The 26,983-nt window shown below is 38.1% G+C and overlaps 1 protein-coding gene across 7 annotated transcripts in view; it reads left to right on the forward strand.

Annotated features, from left to right (window-relative positions):
- The window catches only part of WDFY3 (WD repeat and FYVE domain containing 3), a 143,528-nt gene that overhangs the window by 105,041 nt on the left and 11,504 nt on the right, over nt 1–26,983 (forward strand). For 6 of the 7 annotated variants that reach the window (XM_085222605.1, XM_085222609.1, XM_085222610.1 and 3 more), the window contains 26 exons: nt 180–371; nt 1,597–1,830; nt 4,130–4,229; nt 6,666–6,826; nt 7,462–7,691; nt 8,424–8,533; nt 9,357–9,539; nt 10,314–10,471; nt 11,667–11,744; nt 12,664–12,891; nt 13,646–13,699; nt 15,865–16,033; nt 16,239–16,402; nt 17,496–17,644; nt 17,911–18,031; nt 18,319–18,404; nt 18,788–18,868; nt 19,430–19,484; nt 19,825–19,944; nt 20,405–20,522; nt 21,135–21,241; nt 21,953–22,106; nt 24,228–24,319; nt 24,647–24,859; nt 25,886–26,033; nt 26,656–26,810. In XM_085222605.1, coding sequence (XP_085078731.1) covers nt 180–371; nt 1,597–1,830; nt 4,130–4,229; nt 6,666–6,826; nt 7,462–7,691; nt 8,424–8,533; nt 9,357–9,539; nt 10,314–10,471; nt 11,667–11,744; nt 12,664–12,891; nt 13,646–13,699; nt 15,865–16,033; nt 16,239–16,402; nt 17,496–17,644; nt 17,911–18,031; nt 18,319–18,404; nt 18,788–18,868; nt 19,430–19,484; nt 19,825–19,944; nt 20,405–20,522; nt 21,135–21,241; nt 21,953–22,106; nt 24,228–24,319; nt 24,647–24,859; nt 25,886–26,033; nt 26,656–26,810 — 3,660 coding nt within the window. The remainder of the gene's footprint in view (nt 1–179; nt 372–1,596; nt 1,831–4,129; nt 4,230–6,665; nt 6,827–7,461; nt 7,692–8,423; nt 8,534–9,356; nt 9,540–10,313; nt 10,472–11,666; nt 11,745–12,663; nt 12,892–13,645; nt 13,700–15,864; nt 16,034–16,238; nt 16,403–17,495; nt 17,645–17,910; nt 18,032–18,318; nt 18,405–18,787; nt 18,869–19,429; nt 19,485–19,824; nt 19,945–20,404; nt 20,523–21,134; nt 21,242–21,952; nt 22,107–24,227; nt 24,320–24,646; nt 24,860–25,885; nt 26,034–26,655; nt 26,811–26,983) is intronic. The other variant, XM_085222608.1, reaches the window with a different exon arrangement.

Here is a 26,983-nt window from a genome sequence, read left to right on the forward strand (position 1 = left end):
TCTGACACTGCCGTGTTTGGTCACACAATTCTGCTCTACTTGAACAAGCGTTTGACCGGTTTTGATGTATTTCACACCATCTCTGGCCACACTATTCTTCCTCCCACAGCTCTTCTCTGATGGGAGTATTCCTCAAATAGCTTCATCTGCATTAATGTGCTGTTTGTTTTTCAACCCAGCCCTGGCAGTCTGAGGAGGAAGGCTCCTGGCTTCGAGAATATCCTGTCACCTTGATGCAGTTCTTTCGCTATTTGTATCACAATGTGCCAGACCTTGTTTCCTTGTGGATGAGCCCAGAGTTCCTGTGTGCGCTGGCAGCAACCGTATTTCCTTTCAACATACGACCTTACTCTGAGATGGTAGGAAATTCAGTGAGTTGGATTTTCTGTTCTTTTTCCCACAAATGCACTTTTTGAGGTTTTATCAATTAGAAATCTCATGAAGATAAAGCTCTGCTTGCCGTGCAGAAATTGATGGTTTTAAAGACTGGACTGGAAAGTTTGTATCTACATTTTGAAATTGAGAGGGGTGTATGCTCTACCAAAAGGCAGGTACTGCTTCATTTCTGGGGTAACGTACACTACTTATTTGTTTTCTAATGGGCTAGTTCTCTCACATACAAGAATCAAGTTAACTCTTGTTAATCAAGATTTGCAATAGGAAAAAGGCAGACTCAGCTTCTCTTTTTCCTTTCCATTCTGGAGGATGTGATAGAATCTTAAACTGCTTCTTCCCCCCACTTTTTCTGTGGCTGAACCACGAAACAATATTCTTGTCTTACCTGGAACTGCTGAGCTCTAGCTAGGATAGTTGTGAATCCAGCTTTCATTGCATAGTTGCCTGACGCAGAAAATATTACAAGGTATTAATTTATGTATTCTCTGAGATAGTTGTTATTTATAAATTGTGCTATTTCTAGAGCTTGAAAGGAAACAAACAGTTATTGTTAGCTGACGTTTAAAAGTAATTGCACTACGTACGTGGAAGGATAATTAGGTTACATGTTGGCAAATGCAATAACTAGAATATGACAAAATATTTACACGTATATGTTGCTGAATCTAATAAAGACATGCAGATTATTTATTTTTCTTTTAACTTGAAGTAGATACTAGGAGTTCTAGTAATGCTGACTTGGCATTCACCTGTGTAGAAGAGCCTTGCATGTCTGAGTTATTTTTAAGTACTTTCAGTGCAAAGTACCTGTAATTCTTTAGTTTCTTTTTCAAAACCTTTGGGCTTTTTTTTTTTTTTTTCCCCCCCAATGAGAATATACATTTTTGTGAAGTATTTAGAAGTTACCCAAGGAATTCTTGTTTGTGGATATTTTTCATATGAAATGTGGCCTCTAGCTCAGGTAATTCATGCCAGCCTTTGCTGGCTTTTTTTCCATGGCAATCAGAATCTAGAATTTGGATCCTTGCCTGTTGGACTTAATCCTGATCACAATAATCTTGGGGGGGGGAGGGAAAAAAGAGTTGTTAGGAAACTAGATTTGAAGTGTATAGCCATGAAATGGCAAGTGGAGGATAGAGGAGTGGAATAACTGCTGTTAATTTGCTCAGCTCTGGAGCTTTGACATGCTGCTTTTCACAGGTCACTGATCTTGATGATGAGGTTGGGTCCCCAGCTGAAGAGTTCAAAGCCTTTGCAGCTGATTCTGGCATGAACAGGAGCCAGTCAGAATACTGCAATGTTGGCACCAAGACATACCTAACAAATCATCCTGCCAAGAAGTTTGTGTTTGACTTCATGCGTGTGCTGATAATTGACAATTTGTGTCTCACGCCAGCCAGCAAACAGACTCCACTGGTGGATCTTCTGCTGGAGGTAAAGTTAATTTTGACTTACTGTAACGGTTTTTTCCCCTTCAGTGTTTCTCTTCACCTTTGTCTGGCATTTAGTAGGATCTTGGAAATTGTCGTTAAATAAGAGATGCAGGAAAAGAATATTATTGTCTCAAAAATTGTTTAACACCTTGGAAAACCTAAGAAAGCAAGAATTAGAGAATTTTTTTCAGCCTCTCTTTTCAAATGCCTTCTGGGTTTTATTTCCTTACCATAGCATTTACATATGTTAGAGACACCCTTAAATGCCTGAGCAAAAAATCCTCATGCTATTTATGGAATCTTTTCTTGCTATGTTCACTTCTCCCCTATTACCAATTTTGTTTGTGGGCTCCTTAGCTTTAATTTGGCCAGTCACATGGCTCTGTTAGCTTCCACACATGTAACTGAGCACACACTGTGTCAAGGTTTTGTTCCTATTTTGTGCTCTCCTTAGACATCATTTTGGCATCTGAGCCAGTAACTCCTTTTATCGGTGATGCAGGAATTGGCTTGCAGCAGTAGATACTTAGCAGTGCAGTCTGAGCTGCATAGCTTTTCTTTAATTCTGTTCTTACAGAGTATGATTAATTTGTTATACATCCATTAGCCTGTGATGACTGTATTGTTATTGCTCGAGATACAGAATCCTTACAAATCCCTCAAGAAATATTAAGTACTATGTTTTATTCATATTAGATAAAAGGGAAAAAACAGTGGCAGGACATCTGGTGCCATATGCAATAAAAATTCAGAGTAACTGTGTTATTTTCTTGCAAAATTCTCTGTTCAGGTTTGTGACAGCTGTGCAAAGCAGCCTTCTGTTAATGGTTAGGCAGGCAATGAGGAGTTTAACTGCTCTGATGTATCCATGCCATCTTCACACAGTGTATTTTGAAACATTTAGTTCACATTGATTCACATTCTCCCCCAGCCCCTAACTACTTGTTACCCTCATCCTGTGCTGCTGTGTCCCTGATTGCTTCAGCAGTTGCTGGAATTTTGGATTGTGCTTACATGATCCCCTAACACATTTCCTGAGATAGCTGAACATCTCTTTGCTGTTAGAAAGCAAAAAATAAATTGTCAAGTGGCGCAGCTTTACATAAATATCAGGAAGAGTATTTGAGGTCGTGTCAATCCGTTCTGATTACTTTGCTGCTGTTTTAATCTGTTACAACTTGTCAGTGTTTGTTACTAGTCCCTCACAAAGAGAGAGTGCAGGATATGTGCACACTGCTAAGCTTCTACAGTGCAAAATGAGGCAAGCTCAATTAAATAGCCCTAAAAAACACTGGAATTCTGAGTGAAACATTTAATAGATATGATGATATGTTCTGGAGCACCATGAGATGATGGTATTTTTTCCTTTGAGTCATAGAATCATAGAATGGCCTGGGTTGAAAAGGACCATAATGATCATCTAGTTTCAATCCCCCTGCTATGTGCAGGGTCACCAGTCACTAGACCAGGCTGCCCAGAGCCGCATCCAGCCTGGCCTTGAATGCCTTCATGGCATCCACAACCTCCTTGGGCTACCTGTTCCAGTGTGTCACCGCCCTTTGTGTGAAAAACTTCCTCCTAATATCTAACCTAAGCCTCTCCTGTCTCAGTTTAAAACCATTCCCCTTTGTCCTATCACTACCCACCCTAGTAAGCAGCCGTTCCCCCTCCTGTTTATATGCTCCCTTCAAGTACTGGAAGGCCACAATGAGGTCTCCCAGGAGCCTTCCCTTCTCCAAGCTAAACAAACCCAGTTCCCTCAACCTTTCCTCACAGGAGAGGTGTTCCATCCCTCTGATCATCTTAGTGGCCCTCCTTTGGACCCGCTCTATGAAGTGCAAAGGAAATAAAGATTTGGTGCATCCATCTATTCTGTGACTATATCAAGGCTGATGTTGTGGTACGCAAAAGCCCACATAGAAGTGATGGTGAATTTAGATGTTTGATCTGTCTTTGTGTTCAGAATGGAGTCATTATGTGAACTGAGGAGATCTCAGCTGAGCCATATGTTTGGTTACAAATTGGTGCATGTTTTAGGAGTGTGTTCTTTTCCATTTCCTATTATGGGAGAAATAGAAGATGCATTGGCATATTGGCAGAAGATGCATTTAATGGATTTAAATTGGAGTACTACTCACTCCATAAAATTGCATATAGCTGTTGTGTATTTGATGTCCATTCCTAAGCTTTTAGATAAAGCTTGTGAGATAGGGAAAGCAAAAATTCACCTAGAACACTCCTTCTCCCTTTTGCTTCCCTCAGAGATACTCATTATGTTTTCATTGCATTTCTTGAATCAGGCTTCCCCTGAAAGATCAACACGAACGCAGCAGAAGGAGTTTCAGACCTATGTTTTGGATAGTGTGATGGACCACTTACTTGCAGCCGATGTTTTATTGGGTAATATAACTATGTTTAATTCTCAAGCTGTGTCACTTAAGGGAAAGTTCATGATTTAAAAAAAATATATTTTTCTTTATTAATGCTCTCATCTGTTACAAATTGAATGCCTTCATCTCCCTTATAGAATCGTAGAAAATCCTGAGTTCCATATTCTTCTCCTGCCCTTTTCTTTCCTTTGATGTATAAATGGTATTGCTGAACTTTTACGTTCCCTCTTGGTCTTGATTGTGCATGAGCTGTAAAACTGAAGTTATACAAAGAAGCTATGGAGGATGAATCTTTTGGGTATGTAAGCCAGACAAATTTCAGTCCTGTCAAAATGATATAAAGCTAGTCCTTGCTTATCCCAGCATCATCTATCTTGTTCTTCTTGCCTTGGCAGATATTCTGGGACTTTTATTAGTTTATTATGGGTGGGACTTTTAAAAGCTATCTTTTTTTCTTTTTCTCCTATTATAGCAGCACCCCCAGAAATTTCGCTGGGGATTGAATCATTTCCAAAAAAAATGCAAAGGAAGAGTTTGCAAAGCTTGTAACATGTATGTCTGTAGGATGGACTGTCCTAGCAGAGCATGTGTATAGATAATCATATCTGTAAGAATATCACTGGCAAGGCGTGCAGCTGGATTTCAAGGACTTGCCAGGAGCCGCTGATCTGTTCTGCCTTAATCCTAGATGTCATGGGACAGCACACTTTTCCGATTAGATAAGCTTGTAAAGCCTCTCCCTTTCTTTTGCTACAGCAAGTTTTTCTTTATTTGATATACTGCACTCAGATAATTCCAGAATTATTTACATGACGTTCTGAGTCAGGTTTTCCAAAGAGTCCTCTGCCCTTCTAGGCACTTTATGTAAACCAGGAGCAAAACTTTGATTTCCCGAGATGTTGGCCATAACTCTGAAGAAAGAACTTCTTCCACATCAGATGCAATCAGTTGCTGTGTTTGCAGATGGGGCAACAAATTAATAAATGTAAGGGAATTGCCAGCAAAATTGGCACTTGCTCGATGGGTTTTCGGAGCATTTGTTCTGTGTTTTTCACTGTATCTGGGCAGACATATGCAACTGATTCCCATCAACTCCCAGCTTTCTTTAGCAAAGTGCAGTGAGGGAGCACTGATGCCAGCTGGTATCACTTATTATCTCATGTTTTTTTAAGTTACTTTTATTTCTAAAAAGGCAAATAATTTTTAAAAAGCTATAGATATTTCTGCACACATGCAGATCAAATGAAAGGGAGCAACATGCATTAATGTGATGCCTCAGAATCGCAGGAGTATCATTTCTTCTGGACTCTGGGATATATGTATGCCTTTGGGTATATTCGTTTGTCTCTGAATTAGATTATTTATGAGAAACCGTGTCAGGAGACTGTGGACGTGTGTCCTGCTGAGATCACTGAATCACCTTAGGCTGTAGCAATCTTTTACAAGGAATTTCTGTTTCTGTCCTAGAGAGAGAACCTACAGAAGCATTTGTTTTTGAAACCTGTATTCTCTGAAAGATTTTTTTTTAGTAAGTGTGGTGGTCTTGATGTTTAAATAAAGTAAACAACTTGGCAGAAGAATTCACATCTTGTTAGTTGTTCAGGTATAGTTTCAGTTATGTATTTTTTTGTGCCAATGTGGTATGTGAGATTAATTTATTTGCTGGAATATATTAGGTAGCTCAGGGTCATTGCACCATTTGTTCTGTGGAATTGGAATGCACTGGAGTAGAGTTTTATGGCATCGTTTTGTGAAAGCGATGATCCAAGTGATGATTCTCAAATTGGAGATTGAGTGTACCCACATATGAAGTTGTCCTGGTTTTATTGGTATTCCATATCATGACTTTATCCAGCATCTGTTGCTGGTGATAGAATCAACTGAACTGCAACAACAGACTATCTTGAATAGAGTCTTGGGTGGTGTTTTAGTCTACTATCAGACATTAATACAGAAAGGAAACTTAAGGAGTGGAATGTTACTGGTTAACATACCTCTCCCACCTTTAAGAATGGACCACCAGCAATATCTATAGTGATTTTTGTATTTCACCCTGTGTGTTTGTTTGTTGTTGTTGTTGTTTTTGGCACCATCTGGTCTGTTCCACTAAGCATGCTGGATTGTAATTCCATATCAGTTCTTTTCATTTTAGATAACTGTGGTAGGATAGGGAAGTGTAATGCTGGATGCCGGATTTTCTAGGATTGTTGTGGGAGTTTAGTGTATGCCCTGCCCCTCTTATTTTGGCCATATCACTGTTGATTTCAAACAATCACTTGCGTGTTCAATGTAGGTAAACCACTAACTTCTAGCTTTTGTTTGACTTTTCCGAGTCTCTGCTTCTCTTTTACAGAAGTCCAGAAAGCACAAACACAAGCTAATGTCGATGTATGTATTCACATTTATTCTTTTTTAATGAAGAAAGCTTTATTGTGCTGTTGCCTAGGTGAAGATGCATCTCTGCCCATAACAAGTGGAGGAAGCTACCAAGTCCTGGTGAACAACGTGTTTTATTTTACACAGCGTGTGGTAGATAAGCTTTGGCAGGGCATGTTCAACAAAGAATCCAAACTTCTTGTGGAATTCATAATCCAGCTAATTGCACAGGTAACAGTATTCTCTTATTAGCTCACTTGAAAAGCCATTTTCGCAATTGAAATGAAAATCCACAGAGTGACAATTCTGAGCAGCCTGCATACTATTTGGATGAGGCCTGCTACAGGGTAATTGTGCAGCCTGGATAGCTAAGACTCAAAGAAGTTTTTAATTGTTTACATGCTACTGGACTGTCTCCGGTCAGCACAGACGTGTGTTTTTTTTCTTTCATTTTTCACTGAGCTTTTCTAGTGCATCTTGTTAGTGTGCAGTACTTTATTATGGAGCAATTGAGTTAAAACTACTTTCAGATGAAATTGTGTTGTTGAAATTCTTGGAAAGCTTCCTAAATTACCTTGGGAAATATTTTGAAAGTCTCCTCCTGTTCTTTTCTTGGAAACTGTTGATTACTTCTGCTTTTGGAAATCAGAGGAAATAACAGTAGTCTGATATGTGTAGGTGTTGAAATCTTAAATATATTATCATGTATTGACATCATTTTGGCTCTTGAGATCACTGGAACTGATGCTGCTGATATTGGAGCAGCAGCATGAATCAACATGTGGGAAGATTATCTACCTGTGAATTGATTTAAGAGCTGCCATCTGATGATGTGTTTTTTGTTTTATTTCTTACTTTACCATCAGTCAAAAAGAAGATCTCAGGGACTATCGCTGGATGCTATTTATCACTGCCTGAACAGAACTATCTTGTATCAGTTCTCAAGAGCACACAAAACTGTTCCTCAGCAAGTGGCTCTCCTTGATTCTCTGAGGGTCCTCACTGTGAACAGAAACTTAATTTTGGGACCTGGAAATCATGATCAAGAGTTCATCAGCTGTCTAGCTCACTGCTTGATTAATCTGCATGTGGGAAGGTGAGCATCTCAGATAGAAATTTATTTGCCTTGTGAACAAGTAAGCAAAATGTTGATGACAAATTGTAACCTTAAAGTCAGTGAAATGCAAGGAAAATGAAGTGATTCATATAAATGAAATGATATTTGAAGAGCTCAGATTTAAGAAATAGTCTTACTTTTTCTTACAGAGGTATTTTAAAATAATAGATATCTAACTGTTTTGTTATCATGCTTTGACAATATTATGTGTTTTCAAGGTAGAAAGAAATGCTGGTGCTAAGTATTTGTCAGAGGGATCTATCACTAGATTTGCTGTCTGTAGAGTCATTTAGTATGTACTTTTTGTTTTACTAATTCGGATGTTTGAATAAGTCTACTCAGGTGGATGTGACATAAGTTGTCTTTACTCCAAATGCCTGACTAGCATTTCCATTTTTCTTTCCAAAAAGTTGTGGGACTTGAGTTTTATCCAAAGTCATTTGGGAAGTATCATCAGCATACACTCTAATGTTATCCATTGATGGCCTTGGCCACACTGTGTTTCTTCAATACTTACTGCTTCCTTTAGTAACATCGCTGCTCATATCCTCTTTCAAAAACATTCTGTTCTCCTTGTGACTGTATATCCTCAGAACTCAGGTGGACTCAATGTGTTCCTGTAGCAGCACACATCTTTGTGCTTCAATCATTGGGAATCAAAGGTTTTAGTTTGTATTTGTTTCTGGTTGTTAATTCATTGTGTATTTGTAGCAATGTTGATGGGTTTGGATTGGAAGCAGAAGCCAGGATGACAACTTGGCACATTATGATCCCTTCAGATATAGAACCAGACGGAGTCTACAATCAAGATGTCAGTGAAGGTAATCTCAAGCGATCAAGCCACGGATGTCTGCTAATGCTGCTTCTTTATTGTTATCAGTAGTCTTTTACTCCCATTATTCTTTGGACAGGAGTGTGTGTATGTGTAAGAACAACAACGAAAAACCTTGAAAACACTCTGAACACCAAGACAGACATAATCAGGATGAGAACTGTTTGGTAAAAATAGCAAGTGGTCCTCATTTTTTGCTGGATGTGTACTAGAATTAGAGATACCACTTTATATGCACTGAATTGAATGCAGTGTAAATGGCTCATTTCAAGTATGCACCGTGCTTCTCTATCAGCTGAATTTTACAAGAGCATAGTTAAGACGTAACTGATATAAGGTGTAAAATATTAGGATCATTCTCTCATGGGGGAATTTATGAACCGTCTGTGAAGAAAAAGGATTGTGGTTTTGATCTTTTTATATGTTAATATTTATGCATGTGTGTATTAATACAGACAGAAAAAAAAGTAATTTGTATATATATGAAACTTTGTGTGAATAAATGTGTAATCTGTTAACTACTTTTTAATCTTATTTTGTTAATGTATGCATGAGCGTGGGAGAGAAATCACAAATAATTGGAGCTGATGTTTCAGATTCACAGAAGAAAAATGTCAAAATCGATCTCTAGATACTATCTAACAGTATATGAATGACAAAGAAGTCTAGTTAAAGGCATTTCAGAAATCAAGAAAGAAGGGAAAAACCTGAGTGAAATTGCTTAGTTTATTCAATCTGTATTCAAGCTGTAAAAATACCAGTTCAGTAAGCACTGTAGAGAACTTGCTGTTTGTGGTCTTGTACTGCTGCAGGTCGCCAGCTTCTTTTAAAAGCTATAAACAGAGTGTGGACGGAGCTGATTCATAGTAAAAAACAGGTTTTAGAAGAAGTTTTTAAAGTGACACTGCCTGTCAATGACCGTGGCCAAGTGGATATAACTGTTGCAAGACCTTTAATTGAGGAAGCAAGTTTAAAGTGTTGGCAAAATCATTTGGGTAAGTGCAGCTGAACATCTGTTCTGAGTGGTAGCTTTCTCCAAAGTGAACCACATGCACTGGATGATTTGACATGGGCCTACCTTTTTTATGTTGGTAAATACTTACTATTATTAAAGTTTAATATCTCTGATTCAGAAACAGCACTGCATATAGGAAAAGCTTATACAAGTTCCTTACATGGGACCTTTATTCAATGCTTTTGCAGATCCTAATGGCTGCTTGTGTTTCTGTGCAAGCATATACCAATGAGTGCCTTATAAATTGCAATGGTGGTGGGCTGGTTCACTTATTTACCTTACCGTGAACACTGCTTGTGATGACCTGTAGGACCTTCCTCAGAATTGGATTTCTACAGATACTGTCTCCCTTCCTTGGAATATCCATTTTGTCTTTAATGAATGTAATTCAGCAAAACTGAAACTAGTTGGTGTTTGGAGGGGAGTGTAGGTAACAACTTACAACTCCATAGACATTGATTTTGATAATTGATGAAAGGAGTCACAGATCTGTTAATCAAGTTAATCCGTTAATCCTTTTGAAGTGCAAAAAATACCAGGATTTCTCTTAGAAGTCTCTCCTTTTAAAAAACAGCGGTAATGCTACAACAACAACAATAGCAACAACAAATCAACTTCTGCCTTTAAAAATAACAAAACGACACACAGACAAGCACACGAAGTTTTTGAGAGCAATGGAGATTGTTACTCTATTTAGTGAAATACCACTGACAACAACGAAAAAAACCCAACACATAAAATCCTTATTTTTCAGCCCACGAGAAGAAGTGCATCAGCAGAGGGGAGGCCTTGGTTCCGAGCACACAGTCCAAGCTGTCACGAGTCAGCAGTGGGTTCGGCCTCTCTAAACTAACAGGTTCTAGGAGAAACCGGAAGGAGAGTGGACTCAACAAACACAATCTCTCTACACAGGTAATTTTGCTTTGTAAAATGCGTTCTCAAATCCAGCATTATATGTTTGGAGTATATGGTAAATACTGCAATATAAAGTGTCTCTTAGGGTGTAAGGTGATATCTTGTGCTTGGCTTTCCCGTTGCTGAATACTGAGAATGTCTTTTCTTGCTTTTGTGTGGCCTAATCCAGCAGGTGTATCTGCCTACCTGGAACAGTATGTTAAGAGTTTAAGCTTTCTGCTCAACTGCTCTGGTTAATTGGGTCTTAAATTCAGTTTATCACAGCATTTTGTAATGTGTATCAAGGTAGTTGCTTGTCTAGAAAGTGAAGACTAGTGGAGAAAACTGTACTCTCAGTAGGACACAACCTGATGGAGCATTGCGAAGAGTTCGTATAAAGTCTTTAGGACATAGAAAACAAAGGAAAGAGGTTCCGAAAGTTTTGGAGGGTTGAGTTCTCATTGTAATAAGCACATGAAATAGTGAGGAGACATCAAATCATTGGAGGCAGATGTGTTTCTGCCATAAGGAAATGTGTAACATCTATTGACTTCATCAGGAGTTGTGCCCTGTGTAAATGGAAAAGAAACTCGCCAGTTCACTTACTCATCTGGGAGTTATACACTGGCTTTGATTTAATAAAGAATGCTCAGCGTTCTCAGTCCTTTTCCTGGTAAACAGGCACACACATTAAAGTGAAAATGAAGAAATCCCCAAGCTCAGCAGGGAACATCTGTTACCAGACATGCCATTACAGGAAGCAAAGTGTGAAAGCAGGTGTTTTTCCATACAGTATGACAGATGCTGTTAGGGTTTCCATCAAATTTGGTCAGCATCTACAAAATATTACTAGAAAATGAAGAATAGTAGTTTAATATTTCTCAGATAGTGCCTCTTTTAGCTATTTGGGAATGTTCTGTACCATCAGTCACATACTTTGAATTCTTAGCTAATGGTTGCCCACTTCCCTTAAATTGTATCCCTGTGCATGAGTTTGTTGCTGTAAAAACAAAGAAAACCATGGAAACACTCACAGAAAGCAAAACCATAAAACAGTCTTGAAAATACATTGCATGCAGTAGTTTAAAATTAGTCCAGATCATTTTTTCAGCAGATAGTTTTTGTGAGCAAGTAATGGTTATTCATTTATAGCTTTTTCCATAACTTGCTTCTATGAACTCTGAATCTGTCCATCTCCTTATCTTTCTACTAGGAAATTTCCCAATGGATGTTTACTCACATTGCAGTGGTTCGAGACCTCGTTGATATGCAGTATAAAGAATATCAGGAGGTATGGTTGAGAGAATTACTTGAAACTGTGTTTTTGACACGTTAGGTTGTACAGCTCCTCTTTCTCAGTATGTGGCTTATGAAGTATTAGAAGGTTGATGGTGACACACTTCAATGTATAGATACAGTTATTTTAAGGATGCTTTCTTAATGCAGTCAAATAAATGAGGAAAATTAATTTTGGTTTTGTTGCAGCAGTGCTACCTAAGTTAAATCTTAAAGGTTTTGTACACTGTTTTAGAAAGCCATCATGTTTCTATCTCATTTCTGTTTTCAAAATACTACTTAAGATTCTTGGAAAAAGAAGATAGAGAAAAACTTTGTATGCAAACATAACTTTCATAGTAGCATAAAAACAGTTCTGTGATACCTTTTTCTATTCATGTGGTAATAGATCATGGCTATTCTGTGCCTCCTAGAAACAAATCACTGTACCCTGGATTTTATTCCAAGCGTCCCCAAAGTCCTTTGGTTCAATGTAGCTTATTCTGCAGGAATAAGTTATTGAAAGCAAAATTCCACCAGATAAGCTTTGCTTCATTTAATTTCTCTGTTCTGTTTAAGTGTTGCAGGAAAACCATCCAAAATTCCTAAAATCCCTTTTCAAAATCAATGTATTAATGTTGAATGTGCTCGTATTTGCTATTTACAAATACATTCAGTTACAGATTAAAATCAAAAGCAGTTTGTTTATCCTCTTTTTCCTCTTCTGCTTAGAGGATTACAGTATGAACCTTGATTCTACAGTAGCTGAGACTGGAAATCTCATTAGAGTGTATTACTCTAATGAGTATTTCTTTAATGCTCTTAGAAATTTCAGTTACAAGACTTTTTGTAGTATAAGGAAAACATCTGCTCATATCAGATACAGGCTTAAAGACATAGCTTTTAATGCTTTATATAAACATGTTTGTATCCAGCGTCAGCAGAACGCATTAAAATATGTGACAGAAGAATGGTCTCAAATTGAATATGAGTTACTACGAGAGCGAGGTCTGTGGGGTCCTCCCATTGGTTCCCATCTTGACAAGTGGATGTTGGAGATGACTGAGGGGCCCTGCCGAATGAGGAAGAAGATGGTGCGAAATGACATGTTTTACACTCAGTATCCCTACATGCCTGAAGCTGAGCAGGAAACAAACTTGCTGGTAAGTAATTCAAGATTTGTTGAGAGAAATTTTATGCCCTGCTGTAAAATATATATATATTTTTTTAAGTGGCTCTTAAGATGCATATTTTACTCTATTGGTTTATCAGCATATCTGTAAGTCCTAAATGATTGGTAAGATCTGGTGGTTCTTCACAGTATGTTTAGGGAGTGGACTAGACCTCTCACATCTCAAAATGGAATGAAATTGAGACCTCTGCCTGTTCCAAAATATGATGTGGTGTGCTCATGCTGGTGAGCAGCAGAGGCATCTTCACTAGCAAAAAGAAGCCATGAAATGCCGTACTTACGCATGGGAGATTTCTGTTTCAATTCTTGGCCTAGTGCTAAAGAACACTTAAACATATCCGAAGAAATAATGGAAAAACCAAGCAGGCCTATGGGCATTGGTTTGGGTGTGCTTTCACTGAAAATCTGTGACCATGAACATGGACCACTTAGACAGAAATGCACGTAACCTTTGAAAGCTTGGCAATTAGTTCCCGTTTGCTTTTAAAGAATGGAGCACACAGGTTATTTTTTTCTCTAATCAAGAATAAATGTTAAGTTTACTTAAGATGTGTGAACAAAAAACACTGTATAGCCAACTTTACACTATTAGGTGTATTTGTCTATTTCCAGTCTGACTCAGACTAGCTCTAGTGATGGTTAAGTTCACACACAATGGAGAACATCATGCCTTCTTCTCAAAAGTGTTCTTTTTCTGATGCATATACTTAATGCCCTGTTTTCAGTCTGACCTCTCAAGTAGACTTCCTGAGACAGCTGATGATACCGTTCCTCAAAAGGTAAAGAAACAAATACACTGACTGAAAGAATGTCAAATAAATACAACTTCTCTTGTTTCTCCTGCATGTTGGGCAATCTTAACAAGGCTTCTACATTTGGCTTTCAACTTGCTCTTTCAGTATGTATTTCCAGGCCTAAAGATGTTGTTTTCAGTATTCACATTAGAGGACCTCACTGTGCTCTCCTCAGCCTTCACCTAAATACAACTTTCTGTAGCTCTTCCCTTCTTTGCTGCGCACTAACAGGCTGTGTTGGGCTGTGCTGTCACTGTTCTCACTGTGTACAGAGTTGTGGCTTGGGGTCTGAACTAATGGTCTATAGAAAATGTTTAGTAATGGGCAATAGGATTGGTGGGAAGCACCTGCTAGGAAAATGAATGTTTATTTTGAAGAGGGTCTGCTGAGCAGGTTTTTCTTTCCCCTTTTTGATCGTAGGCTGAAAGATCTATTTTTGTTAGCACCGCAGTCAATTTTCTTTCCAAGTCTTAATTTTTATTAATGATGTTAACGCTTTGTTTCAAAATATGAATTCTAGCTTAAAAGTAACAGAATTGTTTAAAACTGGCTGCTCTGCAGGCGTTTTCATGTTACATACTTGTCTATTAAGTGACATTCACAGCCTTGCCCATCACTAAGTATAGTGCGCAATATGTACTCACTCCCTTTGAAATACATTTAACAGTAAAATAACACAAATAAATGAAAGCTATTATTATGTAGAATATGAAATACAAATTGTTGCTGTTTCCCTTTCCTTATGTTAATAGGGCTAGTTTGGATTTTTCATTCTAGGGTACACATCAGTTGTTACCACTGAAGTGTTAAAGGAGCAAAGGCTTAGTTGAGCATAAGTCTGCAAATTAAATTGCAGTACCTTACATCTTCTAGTTTTGAGGCAGCCAGTTTGACCTGAAGTAATGAATCTCCATGTTGCCAATCACTTAGTCATTCCAAGCATGTACTTGTAATAGACCTGATTTATTTTTAAGGGTCTTTTAGTTTCCCACTGCATAATTGTCCAGATAAACAACAACAGAAAAAGAAAATCACATTTTATGTATTTCCAGATACTACTGCAGAAGTGAACAAGTTAAAATTGTAATTGAAATGGCAATTGATATTCTGCAATAGCACACAATTTAAAGCACTGGACTGTACTTACAGTAGTATTTTTTAATTATCCCAATATCATATCAGAAATAATGGGAAATTGTGCTACGAAGTTAAAACTTTTATCTGTGAAGAGCTGAATGTGTTCGCAGACTGGGCATTCTAGAGGTGTTGGGTTAAACAGTTCTTGTAGAAGAAAACTTTCAACTGAAGTATATAAAATCAATGGGTTTTCTTCCATCCAGGTGCAACAGTTTGTTTTAATTTGAGGGAAGTTCTTGGCTATGTAATAGCTCTTATCCCAGCTTGCCTCTGCAGTGATGTTTCTGACAGTGTCCTCATTTAGATGCTACTTTGATTTCTAGTATTACCTCTGTAATTAAATGAAGAATTTAAGAATTAACATGCTAAACAAAAGACCAACGCCATGCCACCGCCATAATGAAGTGCAATGTAATCCATTGTGGTTACTGATCATTCTTGATGAATTCTAAGTGGATCCTTTTATCCCAGTTTCATGAGGACCTTCAAAATATGTTTTAATGAAAGAAAAAACTGAAGTAGTTAATTTTTGAGCCTTAAATTCAAGTTCTCATCTCTTTCAGTCAATGTCAGCTTCACTTATTTTCATCTTTCGTTGAGTTTATTCAGACCACTGTCTAGTTTTGCAGCTGGCTGTCTAATGAATGAGCTGCATGTGCTGCAGGGAGCGCTGAGAGGGTAGAAAATATCCATTTGATCTATCAGGCTTCAGCAAAAGTATCCCACCTGTCTTTTGTGACATCTGTTGTTTGTTACCTGATAACCAAGTTCAGTACTTCCTGTGCTGTAGGTTTAGCAGCAGGCTTTTCCACAAACCCATTGTTAATTCAGTGGCTGAATAGCTCTCCTTAAATTTGATTGGATTCAGGGTGGAGTCCCTGTTCTCATATGTTTTGGTGTACCACTGCACATGCACAGAGCATATTGTAGGCATGCTCCATGCTGCTCACCATGTCCCTGAAATGTGTGAGAAGACTTGACTGACCAAGTGATTGTGTGCAATTATTTCTAAGAAACCTGCTCGCTACCGAAGGGCTATAAGTTATGACAGTAAGGAGTACTACATGCGCCTGGCATCTGGAAACCCTGCCATCTTCCAGGACACCATAGAGGAAAACACAGTGGGTGAAACCACTCAGCAGGAGCCAGAACATGGGGAGGACACAATTGCGAGAGTCAAAGGTTAGATCACTTCTTCTGTCCTGTTCCAGTTTCTGTAAATTTGTGTGCCTTTATATATTCCATTACATTTGCACTGAGATAAACATGTTGGGCTCTGTTTTCTGCCTTAGCATTGGATCAGCAATTTTAAACTTGAAGAGGTTTTTCGCAGTGATCTTTCAATTCTCATTTTTTTTTTAATTTTATCTTCATTCTTCTTTTCTAGGCCTAGTGAAGCCTCCTCTGAAACGGTCCCGCTCTGCTCCTGATGGAGGAGATGATGAGAACCAGGAACAGTCACAAGATCAAATTGTTGAGGGCAGTTCGATTGATGAAGAAGAGAAGACTGACAATACAACTTTGCTTCGACTTCTTGAAGAAGGAGAGAAGGTATTGTGTACTGCAAACGGTGTTTACTGTATTGGAATTTCTGCATTGCATGTAGAGAGCAGAAATAAACATCCTTAAATGCCTTTCCTGATCTGCAGCTGCATCTGCTTAATATTCCATCAGGTGCTTCTTATAATATCTTTGATAAGAAATGTGTGCTTCAATTCAAACACTGTACTGGAAACTTTTTTTAACCTCCTACCTGCTAAGGAAAACCAAACCTGTCCTAGAACTGAGTCATAGAATCATCAAGGTTTGAGAAGATCTCCAACATCATCCAGTCCAACCTCCACCGACACCTCCCCTCTTAACCATGTCCTTCAGTACAACATCCAAACATTTCTTGAACACCTCCCTGGGCAGCTCATTCCAGCACCTGACTACCCTTTGAGAGAGAAATTTTTCCTAACATCCAACCTGAATCTCCCCTGTTGCAACTTGAGGCCATTCTCTCTAGTCCTATTGCTAGCTATGTGGGAGAAGAGACCCACCTCACCACAGCCTCTTCTCAAGTAGTAGTAGAGAGCTATAATGTCTTGACTGAGTTTCCTCTTCTCTGGATGAAACAGTCCCTGTTCCCTCAGCCGCTCCTCATAAGACTTGTAAGCGGAGGACAGCTGTAGGACCTGGTTGGCATAACGAGCCGAAAGAGGAAATGCGTGTTGAAAATATAAATACTTTACAAACTGATCAATTGTTCTTATCATTAGAATGAAAATTCTGGACAGTGAATATTTTATCCCTAAGAACAGCATTGAAAGGCTGCTCTGGTTATTTCGTCTTGTCTGAAGTATGTCAGTAAATTTGTGATCAGTCAAGTTGGTTACAGCTTGTAGAATATGCCCAAGAAGCCATATGTGTATGAGTAAGTTAGTAAACTTACCAATCTATATCATACAGAGGAAACTTCCTTTAAACTACCTTCTCAGTTGCTTATTGCCAAGGTCATGTTTTTCTCAATAAATAGGAAAAAAAGCAAAATTTTTACTGCATCTACGCATAATAAAGCAGTGTCTGGGATTGCTTCTAACAGAGCAATGGTCTGAGTCTCAGCTCGTTGACCTACTTTTGCTAAGTGCCTCTTTCATTTCAGATTCAGCACATGTACCGCTGTGCTCGTGTTCAGGGCCTTGACACTAGTGAAGGGCTACTCCTCTTTGGCAAAGAGCACTTCTATGTAATTGATGGATTCACCATGACGGCCACCAGAGAAATACGCGACATTGAGACATTGCCTCCAAAGTGAGTGAATGAATAAAGAGTTACATCAGTCTTTAGTAGGCAAACAGCAGATATTTATTGAAATTTGTTCAGGGGTCAACTACAAAATAATGTCGAAATTGCTGACAATCTCAGGAGCAGTTGCCTCCTGTGTTCACAAAATACTAAGCATGGTGTGGTTTATTGTGAAACAAGTTCTTCCTATGTCTGCACTCTCATATGAATGAAAAGAATGATTCTTACAATGCATCACTTTTAATCACTTTCCTATTTATGCTCGTTTGCAGGATGCATGAGCCAATCATACCAAGGGGGGCAAGGCAAGGTCCAAGTCAGCTGAAAAGAACATGCAGCATTTTTGCATATGAAGATATTAAGGAAGTACATAAAAGGAGATACCTTTTGCAGGTAACTTGGCTGCAGATTATTTGGCAAGTGAAAGCTATTCATTGTGATGAAATACAAGTCTAAATATTTGATCTTGAACTTTTTGGTCTACTGTGACTTAGTTAAATGGGTGAATTAGTGGATTTTAGTGTTCTGAAAATAGACCAGCTGGCCACACTAGGCAGAGTGCGCATTGCAATAATTTTGTGTCGTGTGTAGCTCAACATAGCCAAACTGGTTTATTTCTGACCTTTGAAGGTGACAAGTGGATGTGTTAGTGGTGACCTGTTTGTCTTGTTTGTTTTCAGCCAATTGCAATTGAAGTTTTCTCAGGAGATGGACGAAACTATCTTCTCGCTTTCCAAAAAGGGGTCAGAAATAAAGTTTATCAGAGGTATTGTAAAGTAACTTAAGTTAGGATATTTAATGTGATTATTTGCAAGTATCTGTCTTGAGTCATATTTGAGCCTGCAATGATTGGGTGACAAGATTGCAAGCAGTTGGTGTGAGGCAGTTCTTAACTCTGTAGCAAATATAGCATGGCACCAAAGAGCCACTAGGAAGCGCTAATGCTTGTATGCTGAACTTACTGCATGTGGTCTGTGTGAGAGCTGTGACAGCGAGTGTGGACATAGGGAGAGAAGGGATGTTCTGGTTTTGTTAAAGATGTTACACAGCTGCTCAGAACAAAATAATTGTACCAGACGTGTTCATTTCTAAGAAGAGATGCCTACATCAGGCACACTAATGGTAATCTCCTTCTACCTGTCGGTGCAGGTTTTTGGCTGTGGTGCCATCTCTAACTGACAGTTCAGAGTCGGTGTCTGGACAGAGGCCAAACACCAGCGTAGAACAAGGGTAAGGTTTGCTGTTCCTTATAAGCCCTTTATCTCCTTGGTTTCAAATCAGTGATGCTTACCTTAAGGTCCAGATGTACTGGGGAGTTCCTGTATAAACCTCTGTTTATAACTGGGTAATGCCAAATAAATACTAATTTTATGCTCCAACTTCTTTAAATGTTCTTGCATCATTGACACTTTTGGTATGTATTCCTACAAATAAATACATATTTTACATAAATTTATATTTACGTATAAATACACAGATTAAAGTTATTGGTACATTTCGAAAGAATTGAAGTTCCAAAACTATTTGGCTTCTCTGGGTTGTTAGATATTTTCCTCAGTAGCAGCCTGTCAGGTATGTTTGAATGTGCACTGAATTGTATGCATAAAGTGCATTGTTTTAAGTCTGTGCTCAAAAATAAAATGTGCACTGCTAAAGCAAAAAAGAATGAAATCCATTTTGCCTGATTGTAAAAATTTGGAAGTTTTAGTCTCGGCATTTTGAATTGTCTTATGAAGATGCAACTCAGATTCTATTGATAAGTCAGAAAATGTACTTTCTTCTTCTAACTAGGTCTGGCTTGCTTAGCACTTTAGTGGGAGAAAAATCTGTTACTCAAAGATGGGAAGTAAGTGCAATCATTTTTTTTTTTTTAATTGCACGTTTTATAGTGATATATACTTAGTACACTGAGTTACATCCTATGAACAAGTACTGCTTTAGAAAAAAGTATCTCAGTACTGTAACTGGTTATATTTCATGCTCAAATTATATTTAATTTTGGGTGTATTTCATCGTGAAATACTAAATGATTCTATCTTTAAAAGTATAAATAGAATTTGGACATTGTAATACTGAAGTAAGTTTCCTGTGTTTGGAGAGAGCTAATGCAAGCTCCTGAGAAGTTTGACAGCCCAGTTGATTGTTGTGAAGTGGGGTTTTTACAGCTTTGTTATGTCTTCCTTCAGAGAGGAGAAATCAGTAATTTCCAGTACCTGATGCACTTAAACACCCTGGCGGGCCGATCCTACAATGATCTCATGCAGTACCCTGTCTTTCCCTGGGTCCTCGCAGACTATGATTCAGAGGTAAATAAAATGTCCTATCAGTTTAATAGTAATTTGATTGAGAGGTAAATAAAACATACTATCAGCCTAATAGTAACTTTTTTATGTGTTTGAGTTGTGAGTATTACAGTTGGCTTGCACTACCTCCGTAAAACCAAGGCGCATCTTTATTGCCTTTTTTTTATTTTCATCTGTTTTGTAATGTCCAGCCCGTACGGTCAGTGGGTAGGATAGTAGAGGTGCTTGGCAGTCTCCTGCAGGAAGGCCCTTGCCCATCCTGATTTTATGGGTGCTAATGGACAGGTGAAGGCCCACATGTTCACTTTTACTAAGGCAGTTGCATCTCCTTTCTGTAGCAGCATGCAAGAGTGCAGCAGTAAGTTTTTGCATTAGCTTTCTGAAGTATATCTTGAAGGATGTTGTGTCCACAGGGAAAGCATGTGTTTTTAAAATTGAATTGATGTTTGTTTTATTTTTAAAGGAGTTGGATCTTACAAATCCCAAGACATTCAGAAACCTGGCGAAGCCCATGGGAGCTCAAACAGAAGACAGGCTGGCCCAGTACAAGAAACGATACAAAGACTGGGAAGATCCCAATGGTAAGAAGTAGTACATGCTGCAGGATGAGGAGACAGGCACGAGCCTGCCACATTTCAGGAGGATATTGTGAATTTTAATTGCATGACTCAAGACTTCTGGATATGCAGAGCCCTACTGTGGGTCTTCTAGGACCTATGAACAAATATTAAATTAGAAGCAAAGGAGTATTGTTATACTGTTGATTTTTAAATCTTACTAGCATGTGTTTATATATAAAAATAAAGACAAAACAGTTGTTTTTCAAAACAGTTAAACGATGTCTAAAGGCTAGAAATGGGCAAGTACAGAAGAAACACACATCCAGTTGTCTCTTTAACTAGTACAGTTTGAGCGCTGCTGAAAAGGTGGTAAGTTGTACAGAGGAATGTGAATACCTCTGCAGTAGCAGCAGTTGAGCTTTTTCATTTCTGAGTTTGATGTATGATTTCCTGCTCAGGAAGTCCACTTCCTTGCTACTATCCAAAAGAAATAGAGGCACTAGGAAATTCTTAAGTTTGTAATGCTTCAATCACAGATTAAATACAAGGCAGCACTAGTTAGTACTGTCACTAGTAATTGCTTCACCTAACTGCTTTATTTTTTCTATGTGCGTGATGTTTAATTTTCTGCAGGTGAAACTCCAGCTTATCATTATGGGACCCACTATTCATCTGCCATGATAGTGGCTTCCTATCTTGTCCGGATGGAGCCTTTTACGCAGATTTTCTTACGACTACAGGTAAAAAAATATAAGACCTCACTTCCTATATTGTTTTCCTGCTATGCATTAGAGGTCTACATGAAAAAATGAGATTTATCTCTTTTTTTTTTTTTTTTTTTTTTCATAAAACATGTTAGAAAAAAAAATTCAGTTGAGTGATTGCAGGTTGGATTGGTCCAAAAATCTTTGAGGTTACTTAAAAGGGGTTGCAATGGAATTCACATTTCTTCATGAGGTTAGAATGTTTGGAGTAAATGTATGAACAACATAACACAAGGCAAAAACCAAGGATGATTTTGCTGTGAAAAAAAAATTACATTTTTAATCAAGTTCTGTTAGTCTGCTATTGAAAGAGTTGTATGCCAGTTCCTTAATATCTTCTCACAAAATTAAGTTTTTTTTTTTTTTTTTTTTTTAAACCAATACTTCTATCCCAAGAGTTTGTTTCTGAGTGTTAAAATAAACCAAAATTTGCAGAGCCTGGATTTTTTGGATTGAGAGGGAGCTGGGATCATAACAGTGGTCCTACACGGAAGTCATCAAGCAAAGAAAAATTTATTTTCTTTGGGATGATGTTTCTCCAGACTGAAATTTGAAGTAGGATTGTGTGTGTTTCTTAACATTATGAAGATATCTCTATCTTGATACCTTCTGTATGTGTGTTCTGGTTCTCCTCTCAGCCATGGTACTCTAATGGGCTGATCTGATGGTTCTCCTTTTGTCCTGCAGGGCGGTCACTTTGACCTGGCAGATCGAATGTTTCACAGTGTGCGAGAGGCCTGGTACTCAGCATCAAAGCACAACATGGCAGACGTGAAAGAGCTCATCCCAGAATTTTTCTACCTCCCTGAATTTTTGCTCAATTCCAACAATTTTGATCTCGGTAAGCAAAGCAGCTGGTAGCATTGCTACCACTGTGAATGCGTTGCAGGCAGTCTGACATGAGAAAAGCTCATCAAGTGGGAAGAATATGATGCACCTGACTACATGAGGAAAGGATAGATGGCTCCATGTTTGTATACTACTTTTAAAAGTTTGAGTGATACAGAGCTCATTGATTCATCAGTAAGAATATAGCAGAAGTTACTATTTACTTTCGTAATGCCTTCTTTCAGTTTTATCTACTTCATTTTCTCAAACAGCAAGTGTTCATTTTAGAAGTTAATGAATAGTTTGTTCTGACAACTGCTAAGAAAGAAGTTTAACTACTCAAAGTTTTCAGCTTAAGATGGGGTGGTTTTGTTTGCTGGTCGATTTGGTGATTTTTTTAATTTTTTATTTATTTTTAGTTAAACCACTTTGAAACACTCAGATCATCACATTTTACCTGCAGTTCTCTGTTTTCCATTTTTCTATATGCAGCATATTAGTTCATTATGTTACATATCATCTTCGTTAGTGTTTTCAGACTTTGCAAAATCTGTTTGACAGTTTTCACTTTTAGGACTTCTTTAACTGTTTCTAAAAGTTTTGTTGAAATGTGGCTCTTAGTTTTTACAACAATAATTATTTAGGAGCCTAATTTCACATATATTTGCCATAGGAGTTAAGTATTCTTTGGAATGTGTGTCATACATAACTGAGGCATTAAGCTCTTCTCAGTTCTGTGCTGTGAGTCTAATAGCCATAAGCAAGATTGAGTGGTACATTTAAGCAGCTTCAGATCTGTTGTTCAGCATGTATTGTTAGAGATTGGAAGTGCAACCTTAAAAAAGCGATAACGAATGGGGAAAAAAGACCTGCAGAACATCTTCCAAGTGTATTTCATGTAAGAGGGTATGGCCATGACTGTAACAGTATTGGTCTTGTTTGTTCAATATCTGATAAGTTTAGATTGTGATCACCAGACAAAAGAAACTTTTCAACCAATATTTAGAACAACAGTAGGAATTGGTTTTTGTTCTGAACTGCTAAGGTGGGATACTTCAATTTGTGTTATTTCATACTTATCCTGCTCCCATTCTATTTCCTTGCTCCCAAATAGAGAGGAAAGCATTCAAAGCCTAATGAGATTTTGTAAGAAATGTAGGATACTGCTTGTACTGCTTGTACACTTCTGTAAACTTGGAAGCTTGCTGGTGTTCCTCTGAGCTGGTAAGAAGTGCAGATCGTCTCTCAGCAACAGCTGGCAACACGGGAATATAACTGGGAAGTCTTAACAAATAGGTTGAATAGGTTTTCAGTAGTCTAAACATGCCAGCATTAAATGTTCAGAATGAGAAGTGAGCTCTCTGGAACCCAGATGACTGTGTGTGGCCAGACTGTACCCAGGGCACAACTGAGTCCTTCGGTGTGAAGCTTTTGGCACACAGCTGTTAGTTCAGCGGTGTCAGTACATGAATATTTAGCTGTACTGTCGTGTAGTTATTCTCGTGTGTAAAACAACATTTCAGTTGTTTGACACAAACTGTTTCTATTTCAAGGAAAACAAATCCGCAGTCAAAAGCTGTTTCATCAAGGCTTGTCAGTGCAATTTGCTGATAAACCATCTAGTACTAGGATTTATTTTCCTTCAAAATACACCCAGCTGACATGTCTGCTGCTATATACATGCTAAGCAAAAAATTTTTCCTCTCTAAAATTCAAGCTGTTGCATTTACTCGTTTTCACATCATGAATAACACAGAGGTCAAGAAAAGATGAGAAACGTGCCTTGGTGCAATGATGGCTTTAGCTGCCAGCTCCACAGCTGCTTGAGTATCTGCTGTTTCAGGGCAAGCTGTATTAACAGAAACAGTATTGTCATCTTCAAAAACCCCAGTAAGGAATGTTTGAGTGATTCCTATTTTTCTACTCTTGCAAAATACCGTATATGAACAACTACGTAGGAAATCTTTAGGTTTTATTGCCTGACCTTTAAAGATAAGGCAGTATTTAAACAAAGTCTAAAGATGTTTCCTTATAAAACAAAGATGTTAGATTTTGTTGTTGTTGACTTTAAAAACCATTGCTGTTGCTATGTAGCTTTAATGCGTATCCCCAATTTTTTTAATTTGTTTTATAGGTTGCAAACAAAATGGCACTAAACTTGGAGATGTAATACTTCCTCCGTGGGCAAAAGGAGACCCTCGTGAATTTATCAGAGTTCACCGGGAGGTAATCTGAGTTTTAATGGCAGTAGAAAACTTCAGTTGTGCCTTTATGCTGCAAATTAAACATGACTTGATTCATGCAGTCACAGCTGCTATCTGGTCCATGAGTTCTGAGCTAATGGCTATTTGTCACAAATAACTGCAGACTTGGCATTTCCTTCTCTTCCTTTTTGATGAGAGAGTAAATTGAGGCAGGAGTTTAAATGAAAAAGCTTTATCAAAACATACTGAGAATATATGAGTGTATTCTGCTTTTTTCTTTATGGCATGTGTAGTAGACTCAACTAGTGACTGACGTGGCTAATTTCAGTGCATGTCCTTTGTATTTCAGGCTCTGGAATGTGACTTTGTGAGTGCACATCTGCATGAGTGGATTGACTTGATCTTTGGCTATAAACAGCAAGGTCCTGCTGCAGTAGAAGCTGTAAATGTCTTTCACCATCTCTTCTATGAGGGGCAAGTGGATATATATAACATCAATGATCCATTAAAAGAGACAGCTACTATAGGATTCATTAACAACTTTGGACAGATACCAAAGCAGGTACACCATCTTCAGAATCTCTATTTGTGAAATTGCACATGGGCTGAAATGTATTGAAACAGAAGAGGAAAGTGTTTGAGGAGTTAAACTTCTTGAGAATGTTTGTTCGTATTCTTCCAGTGATGTGCAATGATCTGTTTCTCAACGAAGAAAGAACTTAGGCTTTGCTAACAAGAGGGGAAATGTCTTTTTTCTGTTTTGCACTCATAAATTAAAGATTAAAAAATTTATGACATCATTGTTCAACTTAGAAAAAAAAATACTGAAAAAATAAGTATATTGCTGCTAAAAATGTAACACGTGACGTGACAGAGGGCAACAGTGAAAGTGCCATTTTCGTGTGATAAATTAATTTCTATAGTTACTCTTAAAAAAAATAAAAAATAAAAAATGATGTGCCTCTCTCACATCGTTAGACCAGCCGTGGGGTGGTGTGATGTGGTGCAGGGAGGGCTGAGGCAAACAGTCCTGCTGTTGCCCTTCATACCCATTGCCTTGGTGTGAGCAGTAGAAACATTTGTGCATCCTTACAGCCCAACTATGTCAGGTTTATGTATGTTTCCTGTACCTTGAATATGCTGAGAGGTTTAAAAAAAACACACACAATAACTTTCAGCCTTGAAATTGCAGATCTTCTTTTAGTACTCTTACAACTTTATTGTCAAAGAAGGTGAAATTTTACAAAATATGTGTAAAGATTTATATTCATAAGTTAGGTACTGTAAATACGTAACACTTGCCATCAAAATGTTTATAATGAATTTACCATCTGATAAACTTTTGTGTGAGGCAGCAAAAAATGGTTTGCTTATATATCACAGTTGGATTCTGTATTCTTTGCTGAAGTCTTACCAAAATGTTTGCTGTAATCTATTAGTGGATGCCCAACAGTGAATCCATGAATGCAGAGAACAGTTAAGTAGTGCTTGCTAACCGCTGATCTCTAGAATTTTTAGAATATGAGTGAAGCACTGTTGATCTTTAGCTTGTGCTCCTGTAAACCTGTAATTTCTTGATGACTTTCAGCTCTTCAAAAAACCACACCCTCCAAAGCGTGTTAGAAGCCGACTGAATGGGGAAGCTGCAGGAACCTCTGTGCCCCCAGGTTCCACGGGTGACAAGATTTTTTTCCATCATTTGGACAACCTGCGGCCATCTCTCACACCAGTGAAAGGTAAAACCACAGTATTTGGAGCATTTTTTCCAATTTTTCAATGCAAAAAATGCTGAGAATGTTGGCAGGAAGGGATACTGGTAGCTGTGCTGTGGCCGAAGGAGTAGGTTCTGACATTGTTTATCTCTGACATTGGAGTGAATAAAAGTTAACTGTCAGCAAAGTAGGTAAATGCTATATGGTATTTTCTTTCTTAATTGATTAAATGAATTGGAGAGAAGGATGTACCATTCCACGGAATGTGGCAGGGCTATACTCAAGGATAGGAAACAAATAAGTGTTCTTCAGAATTTGCAGAACTTAATTTAAAACAGCAAATAGATCACTGGTTAAGAATGCAACCTGTGGAAATGTTTGACCAAGACATTGGCATTGATACCAAAAAAATTACTTTTAATAGTGTTGAAAATGGCACAATCACTTTTAATGCCCAGAAGCATCAAAGGGATTACATCTGTGCCTTGTTTGGCTTGAAAGACATCTCCTGCAGCATTGTAGGTGGGACCAGAGCAATTGTTTAAGCAATGCAAATATTTGTTTTTTGTGGAGCATCTGATATTTAATAGGATTGGACAGCATCAGTCTTTTTTCTTCAGTAAAAGATAACTATCTTCTTTTTTAGAACTCAAGGAGCCTGTGGGACAGATTGTGTGTACCGATAAAGGCATTCTGGCTGTTGAACAGAATAAGGTTCTCATCCCTCCTACATGGAATAAAACTTTTGCCTGGGGCTATGCAGACCTCAGCTGTAGACTGGGTACCTACGAGTCGGACAAGGTTTGTCTTCTGAAATTCATTTCAGTGCTGAATGTACCAAAAGAAATCACTATTTAATAGTGAAAGGAATCTAAAGGTGAAAACTTAGTTTGCATATGAATTGATAAAATTTTTTGTGCTGTGTGTTTTCTTTCTCCCAATCCAATTTTCTTCATCAGAACATGAGCAGAATA

This window comes from Meleagris gallopavo, chromosome 4 (assembly GCF_905368555.1).
Source record: "Meleagris gallopavo chromosome 4, MGAL_WU_HG_1.1, whole genome shotgun sequence".
NCBI classification, from domain to species: domain Eukaryota; kingdom Metazoa; phylum Chordata; class Aves; order Galliformes; family Phasianidae; genus Meleagris; species Meleagris gallopavo.